At 35.3% G+C, this 19,872-nt stretch overlaps 1 protein-coding gene across 4 annotated transcripts in view; it reads left to right on the top strand.

The window, feature by feature from the left end:
• UGT8 (UDP glycosyltransferase 8) overlaps window positions 1-19,647 on the top strand; it is an 83,428-nt gene extending 63,781 nt beyond the window's left edge. For all 4 annotated transcript variants that reach the window (XM_002745454.6, XM_078367879.1, XM_035293061.3 and 1 more), the window contains 4 exons: window positions 5,774-5,916; window positions 7,428-7,504; window positions 9,718-9,937; window positions 17,378-19,647. In XM_002745454.6, the coding sequence (XP_002745500.1) occupies window positions 5,774-5,916; window positions 7,428-7,504; window positions 9,718-9,937; window positions 17,378-17,741 (804 nt within the window). In that variant the 3' untranslated portion in view covers window positions 17,742-19,647. The remainder of the gene's footprint in view (window positions 1-5,773; window positions 5,917-7,427; window positions 7,505-9,717; window positions 9,938-17,377) is intronic.
• Window positions 19,648-19,872: the final 225 nt, after the last annotated feature.

Genomic DNA, 19,872 nt, shown 5'->3' with positions numbered 1-19,872 from the left:
ACTAGATTTGATGCCTCATGTAAACATTTTTTGTACTATTTATCATCTATGTATTTAAAATAACTTTATTCTGAAACATCTAAAACATAGTGAACAAATATAACTGAGAGAAAATATCTTGGTACAGAATGATCTCTTTTTTTTCCTTTTCTCAATGTGGATATCATTTCAGTCCATAATCTGTGTATTACTTATCAGATATTCCGCCCAGAAATGAACAGCATAATTTTTAGTTGACAAAGCACTTTTATATATTTAATATCATTTAATCTCTGCAATGTCCTTGTAACATATCATAAGCATTTTTAGAGATGTGGAAGCTGAGCCTCAGAGAGAATAGGTGGCATGATTAGGATCATACAAATTGTGTAACTGGGGTTTGAAGCAAACCTTTTGTTAAACAAATCAGTGAAAACTGATTGGTGCATTTTTACTCTGAATGGTGACCTTTATATTTTCAGTGCTTTTTTTTCTTGTTTGTTTAATGAGTCTTCGTTAACTATATTAGCAATAGTCAGAGATCACATTTGATATCCTAAGATGTTTTTTAAAACATTTATATCAAAATGTTCACGATCATTTTACCTACTAAATTTTGCAGAATAAAATTCTTTGAAACCCACCTGACCAAGGCAGAGCATTCTTTATATCAGAAACATGAAATGGGAAAAGAGACCTATTGATGTTGGCGTTGGGAATAAGAAAAGCAACTCCAACACTGCCCCCCTTCCCCTTATCCCATTATCATCTCTGTGTAGGATTCTCTCACAGTCCAGGCATTCTTTTCCTCAAAATGGATGGGGCCAACAAAGGATGCAGTGTTATAGGTTTCTCCACTGTGCTGGGCCCTTCTCAAGGCTCCCATTCTTGGGGGAGAGAAAGGAGTGGGTTTGGGTTGCAGGCTGGTATCAAGAGAGCTCTGGGGAACAAGCATGGAAACCTAGTGTGTCCCCAAGTCTCAGACATGTATAGAGGTCTAAAAGACTCTGACGTCCTCAGAATCTAGCATACCAAGGATGGAGGAGGGCTTGCACCATCCAACTTTTAATTATTCTTGCATTGGTTCTGAAACTCATTTTTTAAGAAGCTACTTATAATTTTCTGGCATTGGGGTGTAATTACATTGGCCACAATGAATAGAAAATTTCTGTTTATTTTTGGATAGGGGGATGAGTATATTTTTTAAAAGGAATTAGCCAATGATTTTCTTCTCTAAAAGTTTCAAGATCTTGCTTTCCACTTTTTTGAATTTTTTTTCCATCTTCTATTGTTTGACATCCATAATATCAAAACATTACCTGAAAATAATGCAAATTTTATGCTTTGGGCAAAGTTGCTCCCCGAGTCTGACTCTGGTCCTTAGCTTCTATTCTTCCCTGTCTCCACCTCACAGAGCTAGGCTGCTTTACTAGCTTATGCTAGACAGCACCACATGAAGGGATGTGGGAGGCTGGGGAGGACAACATACCCCTCACTCATTCATTCTTCCTGTGGCCAGTCAAGGCACTTGGTGTATAATTACTCTAGGACAAGAATTCTGGCAATACTAGAAACAAATCAGTGTCTATCCAGGTCATGATTATTAAAATAAATGCAAATACTTAATATATAGCATCTGATTGTGGTAAATAGAATGTATATTATCCATGTTTCCTTATTATGCTCCCTTTTCCCATAAAAGAAACTTCAGTCAGATGACTTAATCCTACAAGAAGATAAAATTATTACTTTTATTGTGAGGTTGTTTTTTCGAAAGACACAGCAAAATATAGATAGATATCTGTTACATAAGTTGTATAGGAATGGAATTACTACTCATTCTAATATAGTGAAGGGAGCGCCTATCAGTGTTGCTGACTTTCGGTTCAGTATTTGGTCCCTTATTGGGGTCATTTTCTTTTCAATTTGAAAATGTCAGCTTTTCCCCTTGGTTTAGGTTCCCCTGTACCCATAGAAGTAGTCTGGGTAGAGGCATGTAATGCAGGTTGAGCCCAGATGTCGCTCCATTCCTGTCCTGCCATCTAGTGGAGAAACGTGCATGCAGTGCTGGCCACTGTAAAACATAGTGCAATTTCTAAATTCCTATACTGAGTGAAACGGAAGGTTTAGTCTGTACCTTATGCCCAAATATTCATAACATGTTTAAGAAGTAGTAGTACTGGTAGTAAATGGCAGTTGATGAGTTACTAAAAAAGATAGGTCCTTTAAAAATGTACTAAGTATAAGAGTAACTAATGGAATCCCCAAAATGAAAAGTAATAAGAAAATCTAGCATTGCAAATATAAAAATGTAAAATAAAATTATTTGGCACTGGCACAGACATGTATAGATAATTGGAACAGAATAGAATTCAGAAACAGACTGTGAGGGTGGCATTTCAAATAATTGAGAAGATGAAATATTAAATAACGAATGTTGAGAAGACGGCTAACAATTTGGTTAAAAATAAAGATGGATGTTAGTGTTATTTTTCTCTTTAAAATAAATTCTCATTGGATAAAATGTTGAAACATTAAAGAAATGATACTGTAAAATTATGAAAAGAAAATATGGACCATTTAAAAGATAACTTTGAAGTGAGAAAGTCTTGCTAATAAGACAGTAAACCCAGAGGGAATTTCAGAAAAGACATTTATCCTTCCAGCAAACAACATGAAAACAATTTGAATTTGTGTCTCTGATTAGTCGTGTGGAACGAAGGTTTTATTTCTTTTTATGTTTATGCCATTTATCTTTGTTCTGTGAATGGGTGCTTTCTGGTGCTTGTGGTTTAATCCCCTGTTTGTTTTTTTTGGGGAGAGAGTCTTGGTCTGTCACCCAGGCTGGAGTGCAGTGGTGCGATCTCAGCTCACTGCAGCCTCTCCTCAGTGAGCTGGGACTACAAGCTCATGCCACCATGCCTGGCTAATTTTTGTATTTTTAGTAGAGACAGGGTTTCAACATGTTGGCCAGGATGGTCTTGATCTCCTGACCTCATGATCCACCTGCCTCGGCCTCCCAAAGTACTGGGATTACAGGTGTGAGTCACTGCACCTGGCCTTATTCCCCCTATTTTATTTTAGTATTAATCCTTTATTATGTGTGTTGTAAATATTTGTCAGTCTATTAATTATTTTGTTGATTTTTAAAATGTCTTTAAATTATAATTCAATTTAACTTTTAATTTCTCTTTGACTTATATTAGTAGAGGGATAGAATCTCATACTTTTTCTTAAATCAGTAGCTGATTGTCTCTGTCATCTTGTTCCATTATCCCCATTTATGCAGGTTTCCTTCCTTTTGTTCCTTAGTAAAGTTTTCGTCATGTATATTTGGTATATTTTTGTTAGATTTATTCTTAGGTCTTTGGATTTTGTTGCTACTATAAATAAATTTTTTAGTCCAGTTTTAAAATTTGGTATTTGACCAGGAGCAGGATTCTGAAGTACTTTTACTTCTAAAAATGTTACATTTGTGGAGTTAGGATGTGTGTGTGTGTGCTGAAAACATTTACCATGAAGTTTTTTAAGAGCTGTTATTAAGTAAATTTGCCTTTTATAACTGATGGATCTTAAATTCCAAAATATCCTGTATTTTTATATATAGGTGAGACATCCTGAAGGCCTCCCAACTCACAGGAAGATATCAGTATAATTTTTGTGAAGTTCCAATTTCAAAGTTTTGCCATGAGTTCAGCAAATTTAAGATCGTTTCCACCTTGTCAACTGAATCCAAAACCCAACTCCTTCAATGTTCTTTTAAAGTATCCATCACACCAAATGTTCTATGAATTTAGGCTGAAGACTAGAGATCATGGGGAGGGGTTACATCAAGGGACAGTGAGGCATCCACCTGCTTACTATATCTGCTGTGGCCTTTCACCTCTGACTCAGAAAATAGGAGTTTGCATGTCACCTTGGTTCCCACTCTTCCTTCTAAGCCAGGTGGAATATTATCTTCTAAAAGTACTGAGTATTTTTCCCAAAGGAAACCATGATGAATATATTTTTTTCTACTCCTTTACAGCATATGCATTCAAATGATTTTACTGTGTAGCATTTATATTTAAGTACCTCTAGCTTAGGATTGTACATAAAATTTAAATCATTCTGCTCTTGTTTATTACTTTCAATCCACGGATAACACTATTAAATTTTCAGCACCTTTGATATTCTTGGTAAATGTAGCAAAATATAAAAGTTTTAATTCAAAGTTGTTATAGCCTCTATTTGTTTTATATATAGATGTTCGTTGACTTACAATGGGGTTCTGTTCTGATAAGCCTAGTGTAAGTTGAAAATATTTAAAGTCAAAATGTGTTTAATACACATAACATCCCAATGTCATAGGCTAGTCTAGCCTACTCTAAACGTACTCAGAACATTTGCATTAGTCTACACTTGGACAAAATCATCTGCCAAGACAGCACACAGTTATGTGTGCATCCCTTGATTTCATTGCCGACTAGCAGCTACAGCTCACTGTCACTGTCCAAGCATGTTACCAGCCTTGGAAAAGATCAAAATTTAAAATTTGAAGTACAGTCTCTACTGAAGGAGTATAGCTCACATAGCATCATAAAGTTGAAAAATCGTAAGTCAGGGATTATCTGTATTTATAAATAGAGCTTCCTGGAAAATAAGATGTTTTGGTATGGTTTTCTTCGCTACCAAATAATCGTAGCCTGTTTTACTCATTCAGTAGCTAGAAGGATGCACCTCCTTTCTGTCATCACTCTTGGTCATGCAGTGACATTGTTAATTAATTTTTGGGGACACAAAATGTGGTCTCTCTGTCCTCTGCTAAGAACAAGTGCAATAAAGAAAGTTAATACAAATCACTTTAGGTGATAAAATGAATAGAAAAGGGGAAAAGGGAAAGGAAAGAAAACTTAGGCTTAATCTTCCATTAAATACTTAATTGAGCTGTGCAGTGATGCTGTTGTGATGATACTTCTTATTGTGCAGTACTCCTTAGCTACGAATCAGGTTATGCTACAAATTGCTGTGACTTGCAGAAGCGTGGCTGACACAGCCATGGCAACAGCTCATTCTTCCTGAGTGAGAGACCTGTAGGGTCTATGAGATATAACTGTGGCAATTCACTCCACACATTATGAACACAGAATGAGTCAGGCCCCTGCTTTCACGACTGCAATATGGCATAGGAGTCATTAATGGACAGCAAGTGTGTCATTCTTACAGTGGAATTAATGTGTTCCTCAACATGTCCTGGCTCTATTGGTTTTCCTATACTGAAGCTGGCTGTCTTTGGCAAAGATTTATTCAAAGGGATGACATCCTTAAAAACAATTTAGTGCCTATAGAATAAAATGAAGTAAGGGTGATATTTCTTAAAATGAACTGCTTTGATTTTCAATGCAAATCAATCATACTGGAAAAAATTTGTCAAAGGTGCATTAACAAATTTTTGCCAGTATGATTGATTTTTCATATGTTTAATTCATGTCTTTTGCTTGTGTCTGCATACAAATTTGTCTTTGACCATGTATCCGTTGTCATTTCCATTTTGTGACCTTTTTCTGAGATTTTAAGGCTTTAGCTAATGATTTTTAAGTTGTTTTTGTTACTTACTGATCTTACCAAATAAACCATATGTCCTTATTTCAGTTAGCATTATCAGATGAAATGTTGTAAACAACAGCAGTTATTTAGAAGAAAATATCATATTCTTTTCTTTACTAATTGTTTAAGAAAATTACTTGAAAGATTATGACACCAATTATAAATTAGATTGGTCTTTGTAAAACTTACTGCCCCGCTTTATTTACAGGATCTCCAAAGATGGGTAAATGGTGCTAATGAACATGGCTTTGTCTTGGTATCTTTTGGAGCTGGTGTCAAGTATCTGTCAGAAGACATTGCTAACAAACTGGCAGGAGCTCTGGGGAGATTGCCTCAAAAAGTGATATGGAGGTAAGGTAATAATGCAGATTGTTTCTTTGCTATTGACACTCAGTATCTCCCTGTTTAACCCACAAGACCCAGTAAAGTGTAGCACATTGTTTCCCTGGCAAGATTAGCAAGATGCCCTTGACTTTTCATTTTGTTACTTAGCGTATCCAAATCTAGGAATTAATTCATAAGGCTCTATGATGAATAAAGAAACCTCCAACTTATGGCATAGAAAGAAGGTATGATTCAGGATGACTTTTTCTTGTGTCCGATGCATATTTATGTTCCCCTCAGAGTTCTACCCTCGTTAACTCTTTTATTATTTATTATAATTTTTAAAATTACTTGTAATTGCATGCCTTTTTATATACTCCTTCAAATCAGTTTTTTCAGTTGGGGAAGAAAATGATGGATTTTGAATACTAAAATACCGTGGACTCTTTTGAAGAGTCCCACTTTGTCCCCTTTACATGTGTTTTTATTTTATTTAAGAAACCTGGCCTTTAAAAACACAATCACTTACCATTTAACACAGTTTAAGACAGAACCGTAGATTGACCCAGCTTTTTTTGGGAAGATTTTGCCAACACATGACTATCTTCAGAAATTGCAACCCAATGTTGAAAAAATCAGACGTGAACACTTTCTTTAGCACGTACTTATTGAGCATATACTACCACTGTTGAACTCTAGGGATACAACATTAGTCCCACAGTTACTACCATGAGCAGAATAAAGTGTCCCTCAAGCCATTGCAAGCAGTCTTTGAGAAACATATTTTCCTTTTATAACAAATGGGTAAGGATTAGCTTCTACTTCTCCTGGCTGAGCCCTGCGATGATACCTATTTTATTCTAACTGTTCAGGACTTTTCCTTTCAGATTCCACTCCCATTGGGTTTCCTCTATTAGGCTGAACTCCAGAAAGTACCTCTTCTGCTTCCTTTAGCACAGTTTATACCTACTCCATTTAGACTCTTTGTCACCCTCTCAGTTGTTAGGCATATTTATCTTTTGAAGATCAAACAGGAAACACCCTGCTTTGCCCCACACAACTTTTATCTCTGATGAAGCTAAAGAAGAGAACTTTCTAATTTCTTTCAATACTTGTGCCTTCCCTCAGGCTCAGGGTGTTAAGGATTAGGGATATTGACTGCTCTAGCAATATCCAAGAGGCGGCCCTCTCTGCCCCTTCTTGTTCTAGCTTCTGGGTGTTTGTGGGGAATGACCTTCTAGAGTAGGTTTATTTATTTTAGTTTATTTTTCCCGTCTCTGTATGTGTATAGGATGAGGCGCCAATGGAAAATAGACCTCTATATAAACACACTATTTGTTTTTCCCCTAACCAGTGAAAGTTTTTATTGAAAAGAAATTTAATCAAATATTTATTGTTACCAAAGCATGGTTTCATTTTTAAGAATACCAAAAAAAGATCATGTAAGATTTATTTTAAATCTCATACTTTAATCAGAGAGCCTATACTATGAGTATGGTTTGATTTTTGAAAGATTAATTGTCTGGTGTACATTTTAGGTTTTCTGGACCCAAACCAAAGAATCTAGGAAACAACACTAAACTCATAGAATGGCTACCACAGAATGACCTGCTTGGTAAGTCAATGATGTGTGGTTATTTACTTGACCGTTAGGTTTTAATACATAAATGTGATTTTTTTACTTGAGAGGTTCATACGGTATGTGTGTAGTATATGGTAGAATTACTATGTTTTTTATCCAGGGTCTCAAGTCTTAAATTTGAGACCAAAATTTTAAGTCTTTATTTATTGGAAAAGAATTTGTAAAATGTAAACATTTGAGTCTCTATATTAAAATTTTTAGACCAGTCACCAATTTTCATTATCTGAAAATTATTTACTTAATAAACTATATAAATTAGTAGTGAATAATATTATGCCTATTAGAGAAATCAGGTGAAAGTAGAACAGTTAAAACAATAAGAATGTAGATTTAGGTTATAGGTTTATTACAGATGGTCTGAGAACCAAGAGAAATTAGAAGTTATTCATTTGTCTGAAACCAAAGAGAAGCAGAAGACCAGGGGAACAGTCAATTTACTTTAACTTTAATTGGATTATCTGCTTCTATTTCTTCCTAAATCACTGGACGTTTTTGAAGCACTTGATATTATTTAATTTTGGGGATTCTGATTCTCAAAATTAAAATAGTAACCATTATATGCATATCTTTTAAGTGTGTCTGGGTCTAGATAATTTAACTCCATGTTCAAATAAGCACAGATAGTAAAAATGTAAATTTTTATTCATTAAATTTTTAGGAAGATTAAATGCCATAGTATCCTTTAATATATTATCAATTAAGGAAATTTGTAAAAGGTTATCGACTTTGACAATATTGACCACCATTTATTCCATATTACTAATGCCTAACATTATGTAAAAGTGGTTTTGATTTTAAATTATACTTTAAAAAAAAGAAATTGAAACTGTATTTTAATCCAGCTATAGTGATTCTCCTAAAAGTTAGCAAATTGAATTTTGTAACTAAAAGCCAGTAAAGAATTTTATGTATATAATTTCTTTCAGCTAGCTTATTATACTAGATTCTATAGATTCTAAAACTGAAGAAAAAAGAATACAAGGCAATTAATCTTTCTTGATACTTGTATTTTTTTTTTCTTTTTAAGTCTTTTATGGGTTTACTATTACGATTTAGATTCCTTGGAATCCAAGGAAAGAAGCAGGAAATTTAAGTAAGATAACTTGACTATCAGCTATCTCAGTGTAACACTGTTATGTATGAACATCTAAACTTTATTGTGTGAGGGGTTTTCCATTTGCTATTGTTTTCCTTTTTCTTTTCTTTCTTTCTTTTTTTGTTTTTTTGACTGTGAGGCTCTACTGTAATGCTCGTGCTTGATCATCCTCCTCAAGTCCATAGCTCCTCTATGCTTCTCAATCTCAGCTCTCTGACTCTTTCAAAACTAGTATCCTTTTTAACAATAAGCATGATCCTTGTGAGTCCTCTAATAGCTTCTAGGATCAAAAGATTCTTCCAGGATGAGAAGTAGGAACGAAATCAATGTCTTTCCCCTCATCTCATAGTCGCCCCCTCCTCTCTACATAACAGCTCTGCTTTATTTTTTTTTTTTATTTTTTTGAGACGGAGTTTCGCTCCTGTTACCCAGGCTGGAGTGCAATAGCGCAATCTTGGCTCACCGCAACCTCCGCCTCCTGAGCTCAGGCAATTCTCCTGCCTCAGCCTCCCGAGTAGCTGGGACTACAGGCACGCGCCACCATGCCCAGCTAATTTTTTGTATTTTTAGTAGAGACGGGGTGTCACCATGTTGACCAGGATGGTCTCGATCTCTTGACCTCGTGATCCACCCGCCTCGGCCTCCCAAAGTGCTGGGATTACAGGCTTGAGCCACCGCACCCGGCCTCTGCTTTATTTTTTACTGTTGGGCTTGGTGGTAGGTGTTGTTCAAAGAGAGGAGTTCTTGCTAAAAATAAAGTTTGAAATCCACTTTTAGGGAAAATCCTTTAGTTGGACCTAAGAGTCAGAGAAGCCACTTGTGTGTAAGGGCTAGAGACACTAACTAACCAATTCCACTAGACTTCAGGATGGAAGAGCTTCAGGAGCCCCATTGAGACCATGGTTCCCACAACAGTAATTTTGTACCTGGCACATGTATGTTTTCAAAGATCGAACTGGTGAAATTATACCTTTAGGAATCCTTTATCTGAAATGCATGTTTACTGTAGTGTCAATTTTTAATAAATTTATGGGAAAATCTCTTCTGTAGAGTAATAATGTAAGTTGTTTTCTTTTTCATCTTTCTTCAGGGCATTCAAAGATTAAAGCCTTCCTGAGCCACGGTGGTTTGAACAGTATTTTTGAAACTATGTATCATGGTGTGCCTGTAGTGGGAATTCCACTCTTTGGAGACCATTATGATACTATGACCAGGGTACAGGCAAAAGGCATGGGGATATTATTAGAATGGAAGACAGTTACTGAAAAAGAGCTCTATGAAGCACTGGTGAAAGTTATCAATAATCCCAGGTAAGGTTTCAATTAACATTAAAGCTCATGAATATATACACCACAGAATATTGTCAGTAGCCAATTATTTTTAATAGATTGTTAATAAATTATCAAATTATGGAAATATCCTTTAGATTCCTGTGATAATGCTTTATGCATGTTTTCTATAATTTAGAAAATAAAAACAGCAGTCATTTGACTATCATGTTATGATACCAAATAATATTCTACTGGGATTTTCCAAACTGAAGGAGAAAACACAGTGTGAACAATCTTTGCGCATTTACATTGTGTCAAATGTTGTGTGCTTTATTTCATTTTCATACTTATAACAGCTGTATATCATAGCATTTATTATTCACATTATACAGGCAGGGCACTTGAAATTCAGAGGGCTTAAGTAATTTGGCTTATACAGCAGTAGGAGTCCAAAGTAGAAGCCAGGACTGTCTGATTCCCAAGACAGTGCTCTTTGTACTGTGTGGTAAGCCCAGTGTTGCTGGGTTTCCCTAGCACTGAGTATTGCAGAAATACCAAGATTTATTTACACAGGTGAATGATGAAGCAGAATCTTTATTTTATTTTGCTTTTCAAATTCTTGATGGGTCCTGAGTTAAGCTAGTTTACAAATGAGTCTCAAAGGGTGAAGAGCTGGCCTGTGTAGTTATAAAACAAAGCAGCAGTTTTCTTCATTTTTAGACATGATATTTAATTTATCTTGCATCTCCAATAGCATTAAAGAGTAGAAGAGTATAACTTTTTCTGTTTATAGCCAGGGGATATGGCTTAACACTGGCTTGAGAAACACTGCCACATTCTAAGGAACAACAAATAATAAAAAAAAAATATTTTATATAAAAAGATGCAGCTTGCATATAAAATGCTGAATTCAACTGAGGTTCATTATGCTGCCTTTATGTGAGCTCAGGGGTGACCTTCATGCTTTAGTTTCTTAAAGGATCCCGTGTCGGATACAGCTCTGGCATTGGAGCAATGTGTTTCTTAACTAGGGTTGCCTGAGTATATTCTTTCTTCTGTTATCTGTAGTTTTTCTTTTAAGGTGTGCTTTTCAAAACATGATGTTATTTCATGTGTGTGTGTGTGTGTGTGTGTGTGTGTGTGTGTGTGTGTACAGTCTTTTAGGAAGATTTGTAAAATATAGTCCTAAGTAGAATTATGGGAAACAGTGGCAGAACTGCTGAGATTGAGTTGGTTAAAAAAGAGAGAGCAAAAGTCTAGGTTATTTACAGGAAGTTAGTCCAGCTGTGTTTTATGAGGCATGAGCCAGGCTGAATCAGAGCAAGAACAGGTTACAATCTTAAGTCACACTGCAATTTAATTTCAGCTATAGAATATTGAAGATATGTAAGTGCTTATTTAAGAATTATTCTGTGCAGTGAATACATTTATATCATTCCCAAAAGTATGCATATCAGATAATGAGTTAATTGCATGTAACTTGAAAACCTTAAATATTTAACTGAAAGGCTTTTGTACATAGAAAGATGTCATAGTCAATGTAAAAATGCCAATGATTTGTGTAGTGTGTCCTTTGCTAAAAGTCATTATGTAAACTAAAGTCATTTATCTTTCTTTGTTTCAAATGTGATACTATTCCACATTTAACAGGTGATAATTATTGAAAAGGTTAGTTTGCTTCACTAATATTGTGTCTGAGATATTCTACTTTAAACCAAGTAACTAATACTGTAAAAGAAGTATTCCTTTTATGAAGCCACCATCATCCTGATACCAGAACTGGGAAGAGACACAACAAAAAATGAAAACTTCAAGCCAATATCTCTAATGAACATCGATGCAAAAATTATCAATAAATAGTGGCAAACCAAATCTAATAGCACATCAAAAAACTTATCCACCATGATCAAGTCAGCTTAATTCCTGGGATGCAAGGCTGGTTCAACATATGTAAATCTATAAACATAATCCATCACATAAACAGAACCAATGACAAAAATCACATGATTATCTTAATAGATGCAGAGAAGCCTTTGATAAACTTCAGTACCCTTTCATGTAAAAACCTCTCGATAAACTAGGTATTGATGGAACATATCTCAAAATAATAAGAGCTATTTATGACAAACCCACAGCCAATATCATACTGAATGGGTAAAAGCTAGAAGCATTCCCTTTGAAAGCCAGCACAAGATAAGGATGCCCTTTCTCACCACTTCTATTCAACATAGTATTGGAAGTTCTGGCCAGGGCAATCAGGCAAGAGAAAGAAATAAAGGTATTCAAATCAGAAGAAAATAAGTCAAATTATCTCTGTTTGTAGATGACATGATTGTATATTTAGAAACCCCCATCATCTCAGCCCAAAAACTTATTGAACTGAAAGGAACTTCAGCAGTCTCAAGATACAAACTCAGTGTGCAAAAATCACAAGCATTCCTTTATACCAACAATAGGCAAGTAGAGGACCAAATCATGAATGATCTCCCATTCAACAATTACTACAAAGAGGATAAGATACCTGGGGAATACAGCTAACAAGGGATGTGAAGGACATCTTCAAGGAGAAACAAACCACTGCTCAGTGAAATAAGAGAGGACACAAACAAATGGAAAAACATTCCATCCTCATGGATGGGAAAAAATTAATATTGTGAAAATGGCCATACTGCCTAAAGTAATTTATGGATTCAATGCTATTCCCATCAAACTACCATTTATATACTTCACAGAGCTCAAAAAAACTATTTTAAGTTTTATTATAGAATCAAAGAAGACCCCATATACCCAAGACAATCCTAAGCACACACACAAACAAGGCTGGAGACACATTATACTACCTGACTTTGAACTATACTACAAGGTTACAGTAACCAAAATAGCATGGTACTGGTACCAAAACAGACATATAGACCTGTAGAGCAGAACAAAGACCTCATAAATTACAACAGACATCTACAACCATCTGATCTACAAACCTGCCAAAAACTAGCAATGGGGCATGGATATCCTATGCAGTAAATGGTGCTGGGAAAACTGGCTAGCCATATGCAGAAAACTAAAACTGGACCCCTTCCTTACACCTTATATGAAAATTAACTCAAGATGGATTAAAGACTTAAAGGTAAAGCCCCAAACCATAAAAACCCTAGAAGAAAACCATGTCCAATATCATTCAGGACATGAACATTCATGACTGAAGCATCAAAAGCAATTGCAGCCAAAGCCAGAATTAGCAAATGGGATCTAATTAAACTAAAGAGCTTCTGTACAGCAAAAGAAACTATGATCAAAGTGAACAGGCAACTTACAGAATGGGAGAAAATTTTTGCAGTCTATTCATCTGACAAAGGTCTACTATCCAGAATTTAAAAGGAATGTAAACATATTTATAAGAAAAAAATAACCCCATCAAAAAGTGGACAAAGGATATGAACAGACACTTATGTGGCCAACAAGCATGAAAAAAAAGCTCAACATCAATGATCATCAGAGAAATGCAGATCAAAACCACAATGAGATACCATCTCATACCAGTCAGAATGGCGATTATTAAAAAGTCAGGAAACAATAGATGCTGGTGAGGCTGTGGAGAAACAGGAATGCTTTATACTGTTGGTGGGAATGTAAATTAGGTCAACCATGTGGGAGATACTGTGATGATTCCTCAAGGATCTAGAACCAGAAATACCATTTGACACAGCAATTCCATTACTGGGTATAAACCCAAAGAAATATAAATCGTTCTACTGTGAAGACACATACACATATGTATGCTTATTGCAGCCCAATTATAATAGCAAAGACATGGAACCAACCCAAATGCCCATTGATGATAGACTGGATAAAGAAAATGTGGTACATCATGTTCTTTACAGAGACATGAATGAAGCATCATCCTCAGCATACAAACACAGGAACAGAAAACCAAATACCACATGTTCTCACTCATAAGTGGGAGTTGAACGATGAGAACACATGGGACACAGGGGGAACAATGCCTCAGGGCCTGTTGGGGGCTGGGAGGTCGGGGAAGGGAACTTAGCAGATGGGTCAATAGGTGCAGCAAACCACCATGGCACGTGTATACCTATGTAACAAACCTGCACATTCTGCACATGTATCTCATTTTCTCTTTTTAGAAGAAAAAAACACCCCAAGAAGTATTTCTTTTTTTTAACCTTCAATTTATGTGAAATTACACATCTTACATCTCTGCTTCCTAATGCTTTGGATTCATTTAATAAAAGCCTATTTTTGTTTGTTTGTTTGAGAGGTTTCTTTTGAGTCTGGAGCTTTTATTGTTACAAGATAAGTTAGAAAGATGGAGAGTTGATTATTAACAGCACATATCAAAACTTTGGTCAACTTTTCATAGAAGATATTTATACTTTTGTAAAATTTAATGTGCATATGAGACCCATAAAAAGTATTTTTTTTATTAAAAGGGGCTTTATTTAAGAGATCCCTTGAAATAACTTAGAGATGTTTCGAGTGGCTATTTTAATCACACTATTTTTTTTGCAACATTCATATTCTTGCTGGAAGGAACTTTGAATTGTGAAGTAAACTGGGCTCATACAACAATGCCACTACACTAAATTTGAGGTCAGTTTCAGCATGGAAAATACCTACCCCTCAAAAATTTATCTGAAGTCTCTAATATTCCTTTCCAGTTGATCCATAGATCTCCTCTGTATAGATTAGTCATACAAAATCAAATTAGTAAACAATCAGCTTTTTTTTTTTTTTTTGAGATAGCGTTTCGCTCTTGTTGCCCAGGCTGAAGTGCAATGGCATGATCTTGGCTCATTACAGCCCACCTTCAGGGTTTAAGTGATTCTCCTGTCTCAGCCTGTCGAGTTGCTGGGATTACAGCTGCATGCCATAATGCCCGGCTAATTTTTGTATTTTTAGTAGAGACGAGGTTTCATCATGTTGGTTAGGCTGGTCTCTAACTCCTGACATCAGACGATCCACCCACTTTGGCCTCCCAAAGTGCTGGGATTATAGGTGTGAGACACCGTGTACAGCTGCCATCCAGCTTTATGAGTCTGCTTCTAGGTGGGACTGAGAGTCTCACTGATGAAAGTCCTTGTTCAGATAAACTGAGGCAGATGCCAAGAGCTTTAGTGATCTATGACCTAGTGAACATACTGAAGTTCCATATGAGGTAATAATTAATTCAAGAGTGCAAGAAGTCAGTTTCCCACAGAAGCATCTCTTTAATCTGTTTAATCATCTCTATAAAAAGGGTTATATACACAGTGACATTAAGGAACCTGAAGACTTAAGATTGTTTTTATCCTCCTTTTCCATCTTTGTTAAAATAGAAGGTTGGATTTTATTTTCTAAGATGTCACGTTTCATTTTTTGTCTTTTAAAGAGACTCCTTTGCCTCATAAGCATTTTCTCATAAAATGGGTAATAGAAACTTTCTAGTTTCCCTTTTACCATCAGTTAGAAATTGTGATAAATTACAAAGCAAGGGAGGATGGCCTTTTAATATTGGCGAGGCTTTCATATTTTTAAAACTACTAGATTTATTATATGGTCGTAATTTTCTTATGAGGCATCAACCAGAGAGAAAACTTGCCTGTTAATTACATGCTCTTATGTAATAGCTTTAATTTGCTTTTTCCCTCTCTCCTAACAACCTTCTGTCCACTGCCTCTCAAATTTGTTTGCATAATTGTTAAACTTAATGTTTAGGTCTAGAGTCAAACCATAAAAATAAAGATAAAATCAACTCTTAAATATCTAAGTAGATTTTTCATTAGACTTTGTAATTGCATAGCTCCATCCTCACCTTTCAAGCTGCTTTCTCACCTTTCCTTTCATTACATCCCAAACTGTAGTCATTTCCAGCAGCATGTCCTATGTTCTGTGTTACTGTGTCTTGTTAATTAACTCTGCCACGTGAGTCATCCAAACTGGAAACATTGCAGTTACATATGATTTCTCCCTTTCCTTTCACATTTAATCCACACTCTTACCAATTCCTGTCAACAAGTGAGCCTCTCATTGGCCATTGTTGAGGTCTTTTTAATGGACTTTCCACCATGAGTATCTTCCTTCTGGTTTAACGGCCAGTCTCCCTCATCTAATGGCTCCTTGGTTCTAAGAAAGAAGCTATTTTATCTTGTCATTCAGAATACCCATGGGGAAGACATATCTTCTTCCAATCTAAGTTCTGACTAAACTTTATACTCTCCAAATGAATTTGTTCTGGGGATATTCTCACTCTCCCACTTTTATGACTTAGTTTACACTCTTCTCTTGGCTTATCAAGTCTTCACACATGTCCAGTCTTTTGTTCTTCTATAATGCAAAACTCAATAGTGCTATATCATCCATGATAGATTTTGTATCTCTTGAGGTGGAAATTATTTTTTATGTCTAAACAATACAAACTTCAGTCAGGGATTCATGCAATGGAACTTTAGCCATTTGGCAAAGATTGGCACAGGAATGTGCAGTCACATGTTTTTAGATTAAAATAAAATGCTTATATTTTATCACTTTGTGATTCTCCATTTTCCTTTTTTTTTTTTTTTTTTTGTTTGAGACGGAGTTTTGCTTTTGTTACCCAGGCTGGAGTGCAATGGCGTGATCTCGGCTCACCGCAACCTCCGCCTCCTGGGTTCAGGCAATTCTCCTGCCTCAGCCTCTTGAGTAGCTGGGGTTACAGGCATGCACCACCATGCCCAGCTATTTTTTTGTATTTTTAGTAGAGACGGGGTTTCACCATGTAGACAAGGATGGTCTCGATCTCTCGACCCTGTGATCCACCCGCCTCGGCCTCCCAAAGTGCTGGGATTACAGGCGTGAGCCACCGCGCCCGGCCTTCCTTTTTTTAATTAACCATTTAAGAGGATGTTTTCTTTATACATATATACATGTGTGTACTACCTGTGCATATATACTGTATATAATATCAAATCTGACTTCATGGTATTTCTCACCTCTTTTTTTAATTTCTTTAATAAGTGTATCTTCACCCCATATTTAATGTTATTTTAAATTAAAACAAAATTAAATATCATTGCTAAAAAAAAAGTGGTAGAATGAAGTTCTGTATCTTTTTCTCCATCTTTCTTTTAGAATCTAATAAATTTACTCTCCAACCTGGTTGAACTTGTTGATTTATACTATTTAAAAGTATGTGAAGAGAAAATCTATATGTAATGTAGTGTGGAAACAGCATAGGGTTTGGAGTCAGAAAATTCTGGGTCTCAACTTCGTAACACAATCAAATTACTTAGTCTCTCTGATTTTCATTTTTCTCACCAATTTAAAATATATTTTATTGAGTTAACATAAGATAATATTCTTAAAGCACTTAACATAGTGCTTGTGCATGCAAAGTACTTAATAAACAATAGTTGTTTTTATTACTTCCTTTTTAAATGGAGTTATCCATAAATATAGAAGTTTATTATAAATATCATCATTCTGTGTTTTGTCCCCTCTCCATAGCTACCGTCAGAGGGCCCGGAAGCTTTCAGAAATCCACAAGGATCAACCTGGTCACCCTGTCAATCGAACTATCTATTGGATAGATTATATTATTCGTCACAATGGAGCCCATCACCTACGTGCCGCTGTCCATCAAATCTCTTTTTGTCAGTATTTTTTACTGGATATTGCCTTTGTGCTTTTGCTTGGTGCTGCCTTGTTTTACTTTCTCTTGTCTTGGGTGACAAAATTTATCTACAGAAAAATCAAAAGTCTGTGGTCTAGAAGTAGACATAGCACAGTTAATGGACATTACCACAATGGAATCCTCAATGGCAAGTACAAAAGAAATGGCCATATTAAACATGAAAAGAAAGTGAAATGAGCCAACAGCCCGCGTGACAGAAATAAATTGGTCCACTCATTGAATTTTTATTGCTATTATTTAGTCTAACAGCTACTAAAAGTAAAACATCAGTAAACAATTCTAACACACCGTTATGAGATCTTACTAATGAAATTCTGTGGAATTAAGATGGCTGTAAAAAGCACAAACCTAAAATGCAAAAATGTATTTGATTCAAATACTGATGCAGAGAGTTTTGGCACTGAACCTTTTAGAAGCCTTAATTATTTAAATCAATTAAGTGACTATGTCAGACCTTAGTTTTAAATCTTGATACGTGTGTGTCCCAGATCAGAAATGGTTTCATTTTTCTTAATAAGTTTGTGTGTATGTGTGTGTGTATGTGTGTATGTATGTGTCCTACTTAAGAGAATTTTTACTGGCTGCTTGTTACATTTTTTGAGGGTACAACACATTCAAGATAAGGCAAAAAGATAGTCAGGATTCAGAGGTTTCTTTTCTAGCATTTAATATGTGTGAACTCAGAACACTACCACGAAAGAACACTTTCCCCCAAAACTGGATGCAGAGGAAGAAAAGAAAAAAAGAATGGCACACTTTTTTTTTTGTATTTTTTGTTTGAGTTTTTTGTTGTTGTTCTTGTTCTTGTTTTTCTTTTCTGATAGAGGATGCCCACTTCTGGGGGAAAAACATGTAATTAAGTAAATGTATACATTGGTTTTCACATTTTACTTTTGTTTTCCCAATACTAACAATTTTCTTCTGGAAGAATTTTACAGTTTTTTTCTATTTCACTTTAATGAGTAACATTATGTTAAATGCATAAGTAAGACAAAGCAATGAAATTCTGACTTTGTTCAAAGTACTGAAGATTATTGCTTCTAGGGAATTTTTAAACAGCACCATTGTATTGTTGAATGTTTATGTAACTGTTGGATGGCTTTTCTATGATGTAACTTTTGAATGTTCGGGTGTTATTTCCAAATTTTTACCTTTAAAAAAAACCATCTCCTGATCTCTCTTATTGCTTAGGCCATACAATCTATGTTATATTAGGTGCCAATATTTAATTCTTTTAAATGGAACATTTTCAGTTTTGCATATTGGTGCCTGCTTTGTCTGGAGAGATTTGAGATCTTGTTAACAAATCCTACTTTACACTATATACAGACATGACAGATAAATTGTACCCTTTGTTTGTAAAAATGAGTTCCAGTCATCCTCCTTATTCCCTTTTCTGGTCATTGTGGCAGACATGGAACAGTGACAGTATTCATTTAAGAACAGGGATGCAAGTCACAGACATCATAAAATCAGGGCCTCCCTGCTGAAGCACTCACTAGTTGGCAACTATGAATTTATTCCATGTCATTCTGTTTACTTAGCACTTGCACTACCCTTGTTGGTTGAGTGTATGCTTTATTTGTTTGTCGTTTGAAATCCCACATTTGATAGCTGAGAGTAGGCAAATACAACATTTACCTAATGTCATTCACTAACATGGAAGAGTTGTGAAAATTCTAGAATGCTGTAAATCCTTGGCATACACTATGACAAAACAACTTCATTACTCTCCCACCAGGAGCTGTTCTCCTATACTTAGAAATAATGTCACAAGTAGTTTTCTAAGGTACAATGCAGACAAATGTACTGCTCTCTGAATACTTGAAGAAATGGTAATATACATACATAGAAACTTATTAGTTATACCTTTTCACAATCTTATTACGATGTTGCCGTTAAAAGGGAAAAAAGATACAGGCAATGAATGGTGGGATAGTAAGAGGACTTAGAGTGTATGAATGAGTTGGTTTTACTCTTTTGGAATTTGATTAAGTTGACAGTAGGCACTGATTGGATGATTAAGCATCAGTTAATCTCCACTGTGATAAAAACTTAAATAATAAACATGATTTAAAATAGAGAAGTGTTGTTGGAATAAAATTTTTATTCAGATTTTATTTCATATTATATATATATATATATATATAACATGTTTCTAAGAAAGGTCTCCCAGCTTTTGTATGTATATATGAGTGTGGAAACAATGTATTAAATGTGAGACTGTTTTTTTTTTAATTGTTAAACAGAGGAATTTACCTTACAAGGGCATCAACATGGATCTTAAAATTCTGTTCCAGAATTAAGA

Source organism: Callithrix jacchus, chromosome 3, assembly GCF_049354715.1.
Source record: "Callithrix jacchus isolate 240 chromosome 3, calJac240_pri, whole genome shotgun sequence".
NCBI classification, from domain to species: Eukaryota; Metazoa; Chordata; class Mammalia; order Primates; family Cebidae; genus Callithrix; species Callithrix jacchus.
Note: the sequence above shows the minus strand (reverse complement) of the source record. Positions and strands in the feature narration are given on the sequence as shown.